General features: G+C 50.3%; 1 protein-coding gene across 1 annotated transcript in view; it reads left to right on the top strand.

Annotated features, from left to right (window-relative positions):
- The window catches only part of LOC144114660 (lysosomal alpha-mannosidase-like), a 346,286-nt gene that overhangs the window by 305,846 nt on the left and 27,673 nt on the right, over positions 1-12,767 (top strand). The window contains exons 4-7 of the mRNA XM_077648538.1: positions 1,087-1,280; positions 1,726-1,831; positions 3,061-3,158; positions 4,866-4,919. Of these exons, the coding sequence (XP_077504664.1) occupies positions 1,087-1,280; positions 1,726-1,831; positions 3,061-3,158; positions 4,866-4,919 (452 nt within the window). The remainder of the gene's footprint in view (positions 1-1,086; positions 1,281-1,725; positions 1,832-3,060; positions 3,159-4,865; positions 4,920-12,767) is intronic.

The raw sequence follows: 12,767 nt of genomic DNA on the forward strand, positions 1-12,767 counted from the left end.
AACACATGCTTCTTACGTTGAGGAACGTCGTAAGGAACATTTACTGTAGGAGACTTGCGCTTGAATATTGTTTTTGTAAAAGAGGGCAAAATAGTATTAATTTATTGTCAGCTTTCTCCCGCAATCTGAGCTTCTAGTGCTTAATGCCAACAATTCTACTTGCATTCCAGGGTGCCTCACATACTCATTTCGACCATGCATGACACCTAAATACAGAGGCAATTTTTTTCCTGAGATGAAAAGTCCAGTGCATTTAAAACAAGGAAATACATTAAATAAAAAAGAAAAAAAACCATTGTAAGTGTACGTATACGCCTTCATTTATCTTACGCGTGTCTTGATTTTGTTCTTTCATCCAAGGTGGCCTGCGGTTTTATAGGACGCGTGAAGTTTTTTTTTTCTTTTCTGGATGGAAAGCTTAGTGCGGTCGTGTCTTTGGGGTGTTTTTTTCCTTCGTGCGCTATCAATGCTCCGCGCTTTCACACTTAAGAATGTCTACTTGCGAGCCGATCGAGATGGCGATCCTCGGGAAGTTTGCTAAATGTAGCCAGAGTTCCCATTCGCCGCCACTTAATGACAGGCGGCTAGGAGAAAAATAAAAATCGACGCATTTCGTCTTTTATTTTCGTTTCTATTTTTCTGACGTTCAACAAGCTTCGCCTTTTATTTATTGTTCTACTTTCATTTCCTTATATCATACATCTGTCTACTGGTGCAGACGCCTCGTCTATGCGAAACTCTGTATACTTTGTCGCGAAAAAGGTGTCACGGCGGCATTATTTACAAAAACAAATGACTTTCGTCCCTTCCGCTTGGCCTTTTGGCCTAAGGGCGAAGATTCTGCCATACTGGTGTGCCGCATCTTAGCGTCGTAGGAGAAGCTGCCTCTCGGGCAATGCGATATCTGTTCGTGCCCATCGGGCGCCTAAGCGCAAACACGCCTGCGCATACTGGAGCATAACGAAGACAATAATTTGCAGCTTACTCTGAGCGTGTACAGGTGCCGCGCAACTGCCGTGATACCAGTGCTGACCAATTCGTTCAGCGCAGTGGCTAGTGCGCCTGACAGGTTCGCGTGCATCGCAGGCCGGCTGGAGTTTGCGGGCGGTGGCTGGTGCATGAACGATGAGGCGACCACGCACTACACGGCCACGGTGGACGAGATGTCACTGGGCCTGCGCTGGCTGAACGCCACGTTTGGCCAGTGCGGCCGCGCGCGCGTCGCCTGGCAGATCGACCCGTTCGGACACGCGCGCCAGGAGGCCGCGCTCTTCGCACAGGTGAGCGTCGTCGGTGGCCAGTGGCATCACAGCGTTGCTGGTGCACTTCTTCGAGTTTTGTGCGTCTTTCTGTGTTTGTGAAAACGAGGAGCAAGCATCATCGCATCGCTCAGCATTCTTTTAAATTTTTTTTGTCTTTACCTCTTCATCCTTGCTGAGAGCAGCAAGTACGATGTGGCACAGGAGAGCTTACACCCGCAACCGCTAAGACCTTTATCATTCTATCCCCAATGCCCGCAGACGCCGCTCTTTGGGGTCCGTAAGGGAGCGAAGTTCTCGAATTTAGCGGCAAAACTGCGCTACTGTCGCTTGCTGGTAGATCAGCGTAGTGCTGGGGTATACAACGCCAATAGCAATACGTGAAAGCAGCTAGCTTAAAACGAAATTCATTGCCTTGGTGCGCTCTCACGTTCCCTTCTTGTTCTGTGCTATTTCCCTTCTTCAGATGGGATTCGACGGCCTCTTCCTTGGCCGCATCCACCTCGATGACAAAGACTGGCGGCAGCACAACAAACAGATGGAGTTCCTGTGGAAAGCGGACAAGTACATCGGTGTGTCCCTACCACCCCCCTCCTTACGCGCGCCACGTCGCTGCTAACGTTGCGAAACCGGCACGCGTTGAGCAGAATTGTTGTTGCACGGGCGAACTCAAGTGGAAGCGCGCCGCCGCCGCCGCTCCAGTACGTCCGTGGTTGCTGCAGTCGAGGTGTTATTCGATGAGTTCATCCGGAGCGTACCTCACCCCTGAGGACGAACGTATACCAGTGCCATTCCAGGAGAGTGACTCATCAAGCGGTATTCTCACTGCCGCATAGCGCTGCTCACCGGCCCTGGCACTTGTACGTGAGCCTCTGTCTCGATATCTCAGCTTAGCATTACGGAGGTAATGCAAGTGAAAGGCGTATTTTTTTATTTTATTCTATGCTGTAGTAATGCCCTGTGTATAACAACGGGCGTAGCTATCATCGTGGACTGGTGACTTTTTCTGCAGACGTTTGCCGAAGGCTCCAACCCGGGAGGAAACATTTCTTGCGGCCGGTTGAAAACCGTCCGCGGGCTCCTCTACATCTGGGAAGGAAATGAGGGAGAGAAAGAACCTAAGAATAGGAGGGCAGGAAATAAATGTGGAAGAAAAAAAGATGAGTGAGAAATGAAATGGCGGAGAACAAATTCAGAGTTGAGACACTGGGTGATGAAGCAAGTGCTATCTAACGTTTCTTTATGAAGCCAATCTTCTGAAGGTATGAAAACAATAAGTCCAAAGCGTGCCGTTGTTTCGAAGGCCCAGTATGTTTCCCGGCGTCAGCGGTTCTTGAGCATGGAAGCGTCTTCATTTTAAACCGTTAACAAGCTCTCGTTTGCGTACGCTCGGCATTTCAACAAAAGTATTATGCACAGTTGTCGTCGATGTAGGATTGCTGCATTCATTGAAGGCAAACTTATTCCTAAGGAGGGCTGAGTAAGTGTGAGCAGGGTGTCGCTTTGTACGTTACACTGTGTTCCTTTTAGGGGTATTTTGATTATCGTTTAAACACCGTTATGCCTAGTCCGCAACAGGCGCTGTTCGCACCTAAAGTGGCTCATCTATCAAGAAGCCGTTCATGTGCAAAGTTGGAAGTAGTGCAGCACCACGCTGGAGCGGCTTCGTCCCAGAAACGCCAATAAGCCTTTAGCTTCAAAGCCAATACTGAGCGTCACGAAACGGTGTACTGCGCCTCTTCCCACGTCCGGCTTCACTCCAGCGTCACTCAGGTGCGTCTCTGTCAACGTGGTCATGCAGGTGAGAAGGGCGACATCTTCACTGGAGTGCTGCCAAATGTGTACTGGCCGCCAACCGGCTTCTGCTTCGACGCCTGGTGCGTGGACGAGACTCTCGACGTAAGGGAACAACTATTTCATTTCCTTTCTCCGCGCTAGTCTTGAATGACTATAGTCACCAAATTTCGGTGCGAAAGCAGTGTACTCCAGACCCACCAACCCCGAGCAAGAATCTTGTCTTGTCTTGTGCTCCGAACTGACCCTTACCCCAGCTTACCCGAGTTAGGTCGTGTAAGTTCGGCGGAGCGTCGCACAAGCTGCAGCCAATGGGAGGAAGCTCGGGTAAGATCGGAAGAGTGTCGCGCCAGCTTAAGCCAAGGGGAAGGAGGTGGCAGTTAAATTAATGATTGGTCGCGAGAGGTTGCTCGGGAAGAGCAACATGGGTCGCACAACCCCTTACGGGTAGCTGTGATTTATAAACAGGCACCTGCCAGTGCAGTGGCCTGTGCGCCACTGAGCTGGTATCGGCCCGAGGACTCGCCGCGATCTTTGAATGCTAAGGAGAGAGTGACCACTTCTGCATATATGGGCATTAACCCACTAAAGCCCTAAAGCGGAGCTTAAGTGACCCCTGCTTTCGCGCATGTACTCGGTTAACACTTTTCAGTTCTGTTTCCTCTTTTTAGAACGATGCGCAGCACATTAGAAAACGTAGGCAGCCACGTGGATTGCTCCAGCAAGTGGTAAAAGATACCAGTATATAACTGACTTTTTTCTCTCTCATTCTCTTTGCGGTTTCAACAGCCAAACGACGGTTATGACGTACAAGGGCATTCAGGTCACGGGAGGGATACGAAAACTGCAGTTTGGTCGTTTATTTCTCCATTTTAAGTGAGGAAAAATTAATAAGCAGCGATTATATCACATTTTTTCATGCCCCACGTCACCTGAACGCGTCGTATACGTCACAATCGTCGTTCGGCTTTTGAAACCGAAACTGAAACGACACAAGAAAAAAAAACAATTATAAATGACTCAGCTGCCTTAGGTGAATTCCACGTCGTTACTCATGTGTGCCACTGTCCAGCGCATGACTCCAATGAAAGGAATATGCATCCAAAAATTTGGTCTGTACTCCCTTTGACGTCCGGGTTTGCGACTGTAGCAGTCTGGGCGCGCTGATTTTCGCCCCCTTTGTTCGTGGTGAGCGAAAGAATTAAAAAAAGAAAAAAAAAGGCAGAAAATCGTCTTTCTGTTTAGGTCGATTCGTCTCCTGCATTAAGAATCGCAGCGCTCCGAAACTTGCCAAGACCTGAGAAAGTCCATTTTCCGCGGTGTTCACGTCGTATATATTAAATGGCTGAGAAAAATTAAATCGCCGCGTCTAAATTGGCGGAGAGCGGGACCGCTATGGATTTCCAATGTGGAGATCTCAGGTTTCATCACTGGTCAACAGGCCGACGACAAAGTATTGCGCGAAGGTTTCGTGTTGCGGACGAAGGGGCTGTCGTTTCTGCAGAATTTTATCAGGAAAGGGCTCGGCGAGTGCATTTCGTAACTTCCTTTCCCAGCGCCGCTTTTCTCTGGCGGAAACAAAAGCTGCGCATATCTCGTTTCATTTAGAGTCTATAGGAACTGAGAAAAGAGCCTGCTTGGCTTGACAGAGTATCCTTCTATAGTGGCCTCACTGTGTCCAACTCTTGCGCTATTGTTCATGTTCGGAAAGATCTGCTTGCCTGTGAAACAACGCACGCGTATATGTACCTTGGATTTATGCGACATGGTGTGAACACTATGATAACGTTGAGTTCTTTTTCTTCCCGGTAGTCTTACAATGGACGAAGGAGGGCGAGAGAGTTTCTTCAGATCGTCACAAAACAGGTAAGTCGGCATGTCTGTAGCAAACAGCGCAGATCGCGCTGGTTATAGTGAAGGCACAGTATACCGCCTGCTGCTTCTCTCATGACATTTATTACTTTGGTGTGCAACAATCACTCAAACGTAATTGAGGTGGCGGTGACATTTTTCTGTAGTCGTTTCGATATGCCCACAGAACCACATGTTGCGCTTTCAAACGATGCACCCGCTATGCACTCGTGCAGAAACACGGGCGAATTAGATTTTTGTTGCGCTTTTATGACCAAAGCAAAGGGTAATATAGTTCGGTGTCGAAATGTTGCGGCATTTCATGTTTCGCAGCGTACGTAACGCTTCGAATGGAAGCTGAAACACTTTTCTTAAAGAAAATACTAGGTGGGAACCTTCTTTCTGTAGTATATTGCACTCTCAGCGCATATTCCACACAGAGATTTCTGAATACTTAGCCTGAGTAGTCTTAGTTGCCAAAGGAAAGAAACCTAAAGCCGCCGAAGTGACTTCCTGACGCCGTCGGTGACCGCAGTTGGTCGACCAGCTAAGGACGGCATCATGGGTTCCCTGTCAGCTGCTACTGCATAGCAGTTCAGAGCAAGGGTTGAACGTGTCAACATTCTGTGGCCGTGTATCTTGATTTCTGACATGCTTGTCGCCGGGGAAGTTTCTGTCCCAGCCGGAGAGCTCGCCGATTCTCCGCACATGTTCAAGCGCCACCCTTTACTAAACAAGCATACGTGAGTGGACCGGTTCGTGCATACGCTATGCGTTGTAAATGACAACTGATATTATGCTCTACCACGTTTAAATGGTTAGGCTTTCTGCCTGAGACGACACGTGCATCGTCAGACGTGTGTCTGACGTCAGCGTTTCAGACATTTGTCCGAGACTGTGTGTCACATGCTCGTGTCTTCAGCAAAGGTCACCAGGATCTGCATGTCCTTAGCGAGGGTTGCGGAAATTATGGAAAAAGTGGGCTCGATACAAGCACAGCGTGGTCTCTTTAGTGCATGTGCTATGAACGCAGAATCGCATTGCCGCCACCAAGGTCAGTAACCGCACATGAAGGCTCATGCGGTGCGTCACTGTAGAGGCTGAGGCACAGGAGACTTCTCAGACGAGCATGCATGCGCCTTACTTTCGATTTCTGATGCTTCACTTGGCGCCTGCGTCGCATTCTCCAGTGATGCCGCACCGAAGGGACCATGACAGCCTGATGTAGAGTCCCCTTAGACACCATGCCCCGATGACAATCGCTGTTGCAGAAACGGTCCGAGAATGTCACACTGCTCATGGAGCGCTTAAAATCTGTTCTTTTCATTGCAGTTGTCCACTACATAGCAATATTAAGGCGGAAGACTTTAATGGCTCATACTCACGGCTATGGATCTGTCCGGCGTCAGTTACTTCCGGCAACTCGATAAGAATGAAAATCTTTGTGCACGGTGGGAATCGAACCATCATCCTTCCGTTCCGCAGCTGAGCGTGCTAACAACTACGATACATCCTGCCAACACATATGTAATTCTCCTTGTCTAGGATGCTGGAGAGTGTTTGTGGAAACGCGTCGAGTCCGACGGATGCCTCCCAAACGCCCTCCCGTGTCTCCAGCATTTAAGATTCACAAGCAATTGTGTACTTAATCAATATCTTAACCGCACATCAGTGACACAGCAGCAACATCGTGCTAAAGGCATTCGCCTCGCCGCACTTTAGGTCAACAAAGCCTCCCCCCCCTGAATTTTTTCCTTACTAAGAGAAAATTTACGAAACTCAAGTGGCAGCAACCTATATGCCGTCGACAGCGGTCGACGGCTGCCGTATTCTTTCTTAGGCGGTTCGCCGGCACTCTTTTGCGTTTTGGAGGCAGACCAATTTGTACTAGCTTTGCAAGAGTAAAAGGAAAACTTGGCGCTGAAGAAGCTGCTGTTGAGACTCAGGTAGCAGCATCCCACCGCTGCCACCAGTTTTTGGGTCTCAGGTAGCAGCATCCCACCGCTGCCACCAGTTGTTGGGATTCAGGTAGCGTGACTGGGCCGGAGAAGAGACGAGGACGATCGGAGCAAGAAAACTTCGAAAAAGACTATTTACATAATGTAAAAGTAGGGCCATTGAGAGTGCTTCTGAGTAAAGAGAGCTTCTTAGCAGTCGGGAGTCTGGTACCTCTCAAGAGGGGGGCTTTCTCCTGGTACCAAACCAGCAGCTCCTTAAATACTCTTCGTATTCCCCAGATCCCTAGCTGGGGAATATAGTTCGAAGAATGATGTCCAATCACACGATGGCACTGATGCTACCACCCACGGCAGGGCGGTCCTGATGTTCTCTCGCAGCTCGGTCGAAGGAAAACGAACAGGACCCGGTCACGGTGTCGTCCCCGCGGCCTCCAGGCGGGCGCGCACGTGGGTCCGGACCGCGCCCATGTGTACCCGGAAGGCGCCTGCGTGACACAGGAATGCAGACTGTCTCCCAGCAGGGGTTGAAAAATCTTGTACTGATGACCGGAACGCGGAACCTCTGTCGAAGGCGCGGCACTCTGGCAATTGTTAAATCCCAGCGTGATTGAAGAGGGCAACGCTGGTCCTGCACTTCGTCGCCTGATGACCGGAACGAATAAGTGGGGACGCTATGGTCGTCGCTGCTTCCGGCATTCCTGTTCGAACACGTGGGGACGCTATTATCGTCGCTGCTTCCGGCATTCCTGCAGCCACGTCTCCCCCAGAGGGCTCACCCACCCTCGCGGTGGTCCTCAGGGAATCCTCCCCATGTCCAAATTCGCCGAACTCAACAGCAGGAAGGAAGCGCGAGCACAACAGCGCCTCCGCCGCCAGATATTGCGCCCGGAAGATGAACTGCTCGCACGTAGCTCGGCTGACTGGGCGTGCCAGGAACCAGAGGCTCTCTGGGAGTGTTCGGATGACCTTCAGTGGCGAAGCTCGGCATCGCTTCCCCTCGTCAGATGGCCGTGTTGGGAAATTTTCTGCAATGCTAGCCAAAAGGGATCACAGACGCCAAACCACACCCGACAAAAGCAAGTGCCCTCAGATCCCACTCATCCCGCCAGACCAAAACTCCAGGCCAAAACTGCACTTAGCAAAAAAACTTCAACTAAAACTTGAAGAGATCAAATGTTTTGCCTGAATGAACACATGGTGTCTCCCGACGACGAGTTTAGACAGGGAACCTGTCCAAGGCGTGTGCTCCCGCTCGAGGCGCACTTTGAAGGGAAAGAATTCGCTAAATGAAATCAGGTTGGTGCTTAGAGGGCACGCGCTAAGGGAATAGGTGACTGGATTTGGCCGACGTGGCGTTCAATTTTTCCCGCCCCAATACCCAGAGTCAAGGCACTTTACACCACTCTCCCTTACTTATCCTTGGCCGAAATAAGGAAAACGTACTCTTAGGTATATTACCTGATTATGAACAACATTACTGCAAAGAAAGTGGGAGCTATACGCTCTCCAGTAGGAAGAGGATATGAAATAAATCTCCAACTAAAAATTTCGGGGGACATCCCCTTTTGGTAAAATCTTTACCAGCTAAAAGGCTCGGCTTAGCCCGTCGGCATTTGTGTGGAGCGTGCCTTTCTTGTAGCGAAACTCGAAGCTGTGGTTCTGGAGTGCCAGGCTCCACCTCAGTAGACGACCATTTTTGGGCGACATATTGTGCAGCCAAGTCAAAGGGCAATGGTCTGTTTCTTCTGGGAAACGGGACCCGGAGACGTAGCATGCTAGTTTATCGCCCAAACGAGGCATGCGCATTCTTTTTCAGACGTGCTATACGCCTCTTCCCGCGTGCTGAGCTTGCGGCTCAAGTAAAGGACAGACGGTGTGTGCCTGCCATCGCTTTCCTGGCAAAGAATAGCGCCTAACCCGCGGTCGCTGGCATCACAATGTATGATAAAGGGTTTCGAGAAATCTGGCGCAGTCAGTATTGGGCGCTCGCTTAGGGCCGTTTTCAGACTCTGAAATGCCTTCTCTTTCTTTTGGTCCCAAGAAAGATTTGCAGGCTCACTTTTTCTCCGCGCGTTGGTCAGGGGGCTGGCTAAATCAGAGTAGCCCTTTACGTAATGCTGATAATAGCCTTAGGCCAAGAAAAGCCCTGAGTTCCGATTTTGTGGTTGGGCGACGGCACTCCACCACGGCAGCCACTTTAAGTTCTGCTGGTCTGCGTTTGCCTCGTCCAACCACGTGCCCAAGATAGTTCAGTTCGGCGCACTCCAGGTGGCATTTTCCCGCCCTTACCGCTAAACCAGCCTCAAGCAGTCGGCTCAACACAATTCACAGGTGTTCAATGTGCTCCTCCCAGTTTTGTGAGAAAACGGCGACAAAGTCAAGGTAGGGAGAGCGAAATATGCAAGTCCCCGCAGCACTTGGTCCATTAACTTTGAAAAACAGTACGGAGCATTTTTCAAGCCGAAGCTCAACATTACAGGGCGAAACGTGCCCACGGGGGACACGAATGCTGCGTACCTGCTGGCGCGCTCAGTGAGTGGCACCTGCCAGTAACCACGAACTAAATACAGTGTGGATATATATTCTGATTGAGCGACTGTTTCAACCCTATCCTCGATGTTCAGAATGGGGTAGGTCTGGTCCACTGTGATTGAATTCAGTCTCCGGTAGTCCACGCAAGGTCTCGGATACTTGCCTGGAACCTCTACAATAATGATTGGTGACGTATAGTCACTTTTGCAGGGCACTATTACGCCAAGATCGCACATACGGCGGATCTCTGTCTCAATTATTTCCTTTTGTCTTGGAGGGACACGGTACGGTTTGCTCCTGACTGGCTGTTCGCTGGACAGCTGAATGTCGTGTTCGATGAGGGTTGTTTTTCCTGGCTTGTTTGAAAACACCGCCTCAAAGTCGCGGACGACGTTTTTCATGTCTCCTCGTTGACTTTCCGTCAAATTTGGCTCTCTGTCGATTGAATTTAGCAGCTCATTCGCTGCTTGCTTGTCCTCATGTGGGACATAAGGTATGTCTGAGATCTCTTTCTCTGGCATGATCAGCGCAATGTTAACCATGGCCTGACGCTGCACATAAGGATTCATCAAATTACTGTGGATTATTCGATTGTGTTCGTTCTTAAATTTTACCTCATAGTTGGTGTCCGAAAGCTTGGACACCACCTTAGCTGGCCCTTCTCATTGCACCTCAAGCTTGTTCCTTTTTGACGGACGCAGCAACATCACCTGGTCGCCAGGTTGAAAGGTGCGCTTGCGTGCCGATTTGTCGTAGTACACTTTAGACAGTGACTGCGCTGCTCTGACATTTGCTTGCACGAGGTCTCTGGTTTTGGCATGTCTTTCCAGTAGCTTCAGGACGTATTCCACTACACAGGGATCCTCTCCGTAATCCTCCCATGACTCCCTCAGCATGCGCAACGGGGTCCTCAAGTCACGCCCGTAGACTAGTTCAGCGGGGCTAAATCCTGTGCTTTCGTGGGGGACGGATCTCATTGAAAGAGTGCTTCTGGAATGCAGCCTTCCCAATCTCCCTCATGCTCAAAACACAGAGACCTAAGTATCCGCTTTAGCACTGAGTGCATACACTCCACTGGATTTGACAAAGAGTGATGAATGGAACTGCGAATTATTTTAATCCCACACCGTTCGAAGAACGTTGTTGTCAAGCAGCTTGTGAACACGCTCCCGTTATCGTTTTGTATCTGCGCAGGGAACCCCACGCGAGAGAAAATTGACAAAAGGGCGCCTACAACACATGCAGAACTTAGCTCCTTCAAGGGAATGGCCTCGGGAAATTTGCTTGCCACGCACAGTGAGGCCAGAATGTAGCGACAACCAGAGTTGGACGCTGGAAGTGGGCCGGCAGTATCTATTACAAGACGCTGAAAGGGCTCTGTATTGATGGGGACCAGTGTCATGGGCGCTTTCCATTTATCCGTCGACTTGCCGACCCGCTGCAAGGTGTCGCAAGATCTAACAAGCTTGTCCACATCTTTCCAGCAGCGAGGCCAGTAATATTCGAGGACTAATCTAGCTTTTGTTTTCTTTATGCCCAGGTGGCCCGCCCATGCATTTCCGTGTGCGAGCTCTAGAAGTTGCCGCCGGTACTTCTCAGGCACTAGGAGTTGCTCATATGCGCGTCCCTTTGAGTCACAGTATTTCCGGTACTGAAGGCCTGATTTTTCATGAAAGCTGATTTTCTTTCTGGCGACTCCCTCTCCCACCTTACTGCTTAGAGCTCTTAACGATGGATCGCTTTTCTGCTGTGCAATGAGTGCTTTCCTATCAACCTTAGTCAACTCCTCCCAACAAGTCGAAGCAGGGGTTAATGTCGAACCCTTCGCGTTTGTTCCTGTTGCCCCATTCTCTACGGAATCGGCAGTTCCTTGGATTTCATGAGCTACCGCTGGTTCGGGAACACCTTCATGGTCATGCTCATGCGGATCAGGCGGATCAGTTTTCCTGCAAGGATCGCCCGGCTGGTCGGGAGAAGGGTTCGGTGCCTGCTCATTTATCGGAGCGTAGTTGAGTTTCTTTGGGAGCTCTCGCGCCCGAGAACGTGTTAGCACCATGCAAGCCAAGCCCGAGGTGAAAGAGAGACCTTTCTATTTCAGCAGCTGCTCGGATTTGTTCGAAAACAGGTAGGGAAAGTGTGTCGGAAGTTTGCGCTAACTGCCGCTTCTGTGTCTAACCGGCCAAAAGTCCCCTCTAGAGTCACCTTCGCTATAGGCAAGCATGCACTCTGTTCTTAGGCGACCTGCTTAATTCAGGCGCATTCGCCGGTATAGTCCGTGGAGGAAACACAGGACGGGTGAGCAACATCCATGGTAGCCGCTGAATCTCGCAGTGCTCTGAATTTCTAGCCATTTATTACTACGTCCCGCATGTATGGCTCCAGCAATTTAAGGTTTTCCTCCGACTCTCGCATGCACTCGAACGCCATCTTTTCCTGTTTGCAGTTCAATGAGATGTGACGCTCCTTGCTGCAATTATAGCAGACAATGGGATTTCGCGCTTCAAACGCGCGAGCTCCACGTGCCTGCTGTTTCGGCGAATCGGCAGATTTGGGTGACTCAATCTTTTTTTCGCTACCTCCTCCTTTTGATCCCGCGTCCTCCGTTCGGTGATCCCGGCGTGCTGGTGGCACCCTTCGCTCGGGGATTCTCCTTAAATAGGTTTGTCCCTTTCCTAACCTGTTATCGTACCCTGCCTTGCTTTGGAGGTTTCGGCGAACGTAATACTCGTCTGCGAGCTGTGCCGCTTTGTCCAGGCCTATATCTGTTAGCCTGTTTTGCAGCCATATCCTCAGATCTTCTGGAGTCGCGCTATAGTACTTATCTAGTGCGATGCACTCCAGTACCCTGTCACGACTTCCGTGCACCTCGGCGGTCTTAAGCCACTCGTTTAAGTTGACTTTATGCCGGTACGCGAAGTCAGTATGCGACTCTCCGCCTTTCTTTGCCTGCCTGAATCGCTGCCTAAAGGCTTCAGCAGAAAGCCAGTACTTTCTAAGCAGTGCGCTCTTTACCTTCTCGTAGTCTTCACACTCTTCCTGTGAGAGACGAGCCACCACTGCGGCTGCCTCGCCCGGAAGGAGAGAAAGTAACTTCTCCGACCAAGCGCTCTTGTTGATGTGCACCTTCCCGCGTGCGCGTTCGAAATTTCCCAAAAAGAATGCAATATCGCCTCCCACGCGGTATGGTGAGACGAGATCCTGGAATCTCTGCCTCCCTTGCTCCTCTACCGAAGCTACAGGGCTAAAACGCGCCATATTCCCTCCGTTCGACACGATTTCGAGCTCCTTCATTTTTCGAGCATGTTCTCTCGCTTTTTCCTCTGCCTCACGGACCTCCCGTCTCTCTTGAGCCAACCGAAGCGCTTCTTTTTCT

This window comes from Amblyomma americanum, chromosome 1, assembly GCF_052857255.1.
Source record: "Amblyomma americanum isolate KBUSLIRL-KWMA chromosome 1, ASM5285725v1, whole genome shotgun sequence".
NCBI classification, from domain to species: Eukaryota; Metazoa; Arthropoda; class Arachnida; order Ixodida; family Ixodidae; genus Amblyomma; species Amblyomma americanum.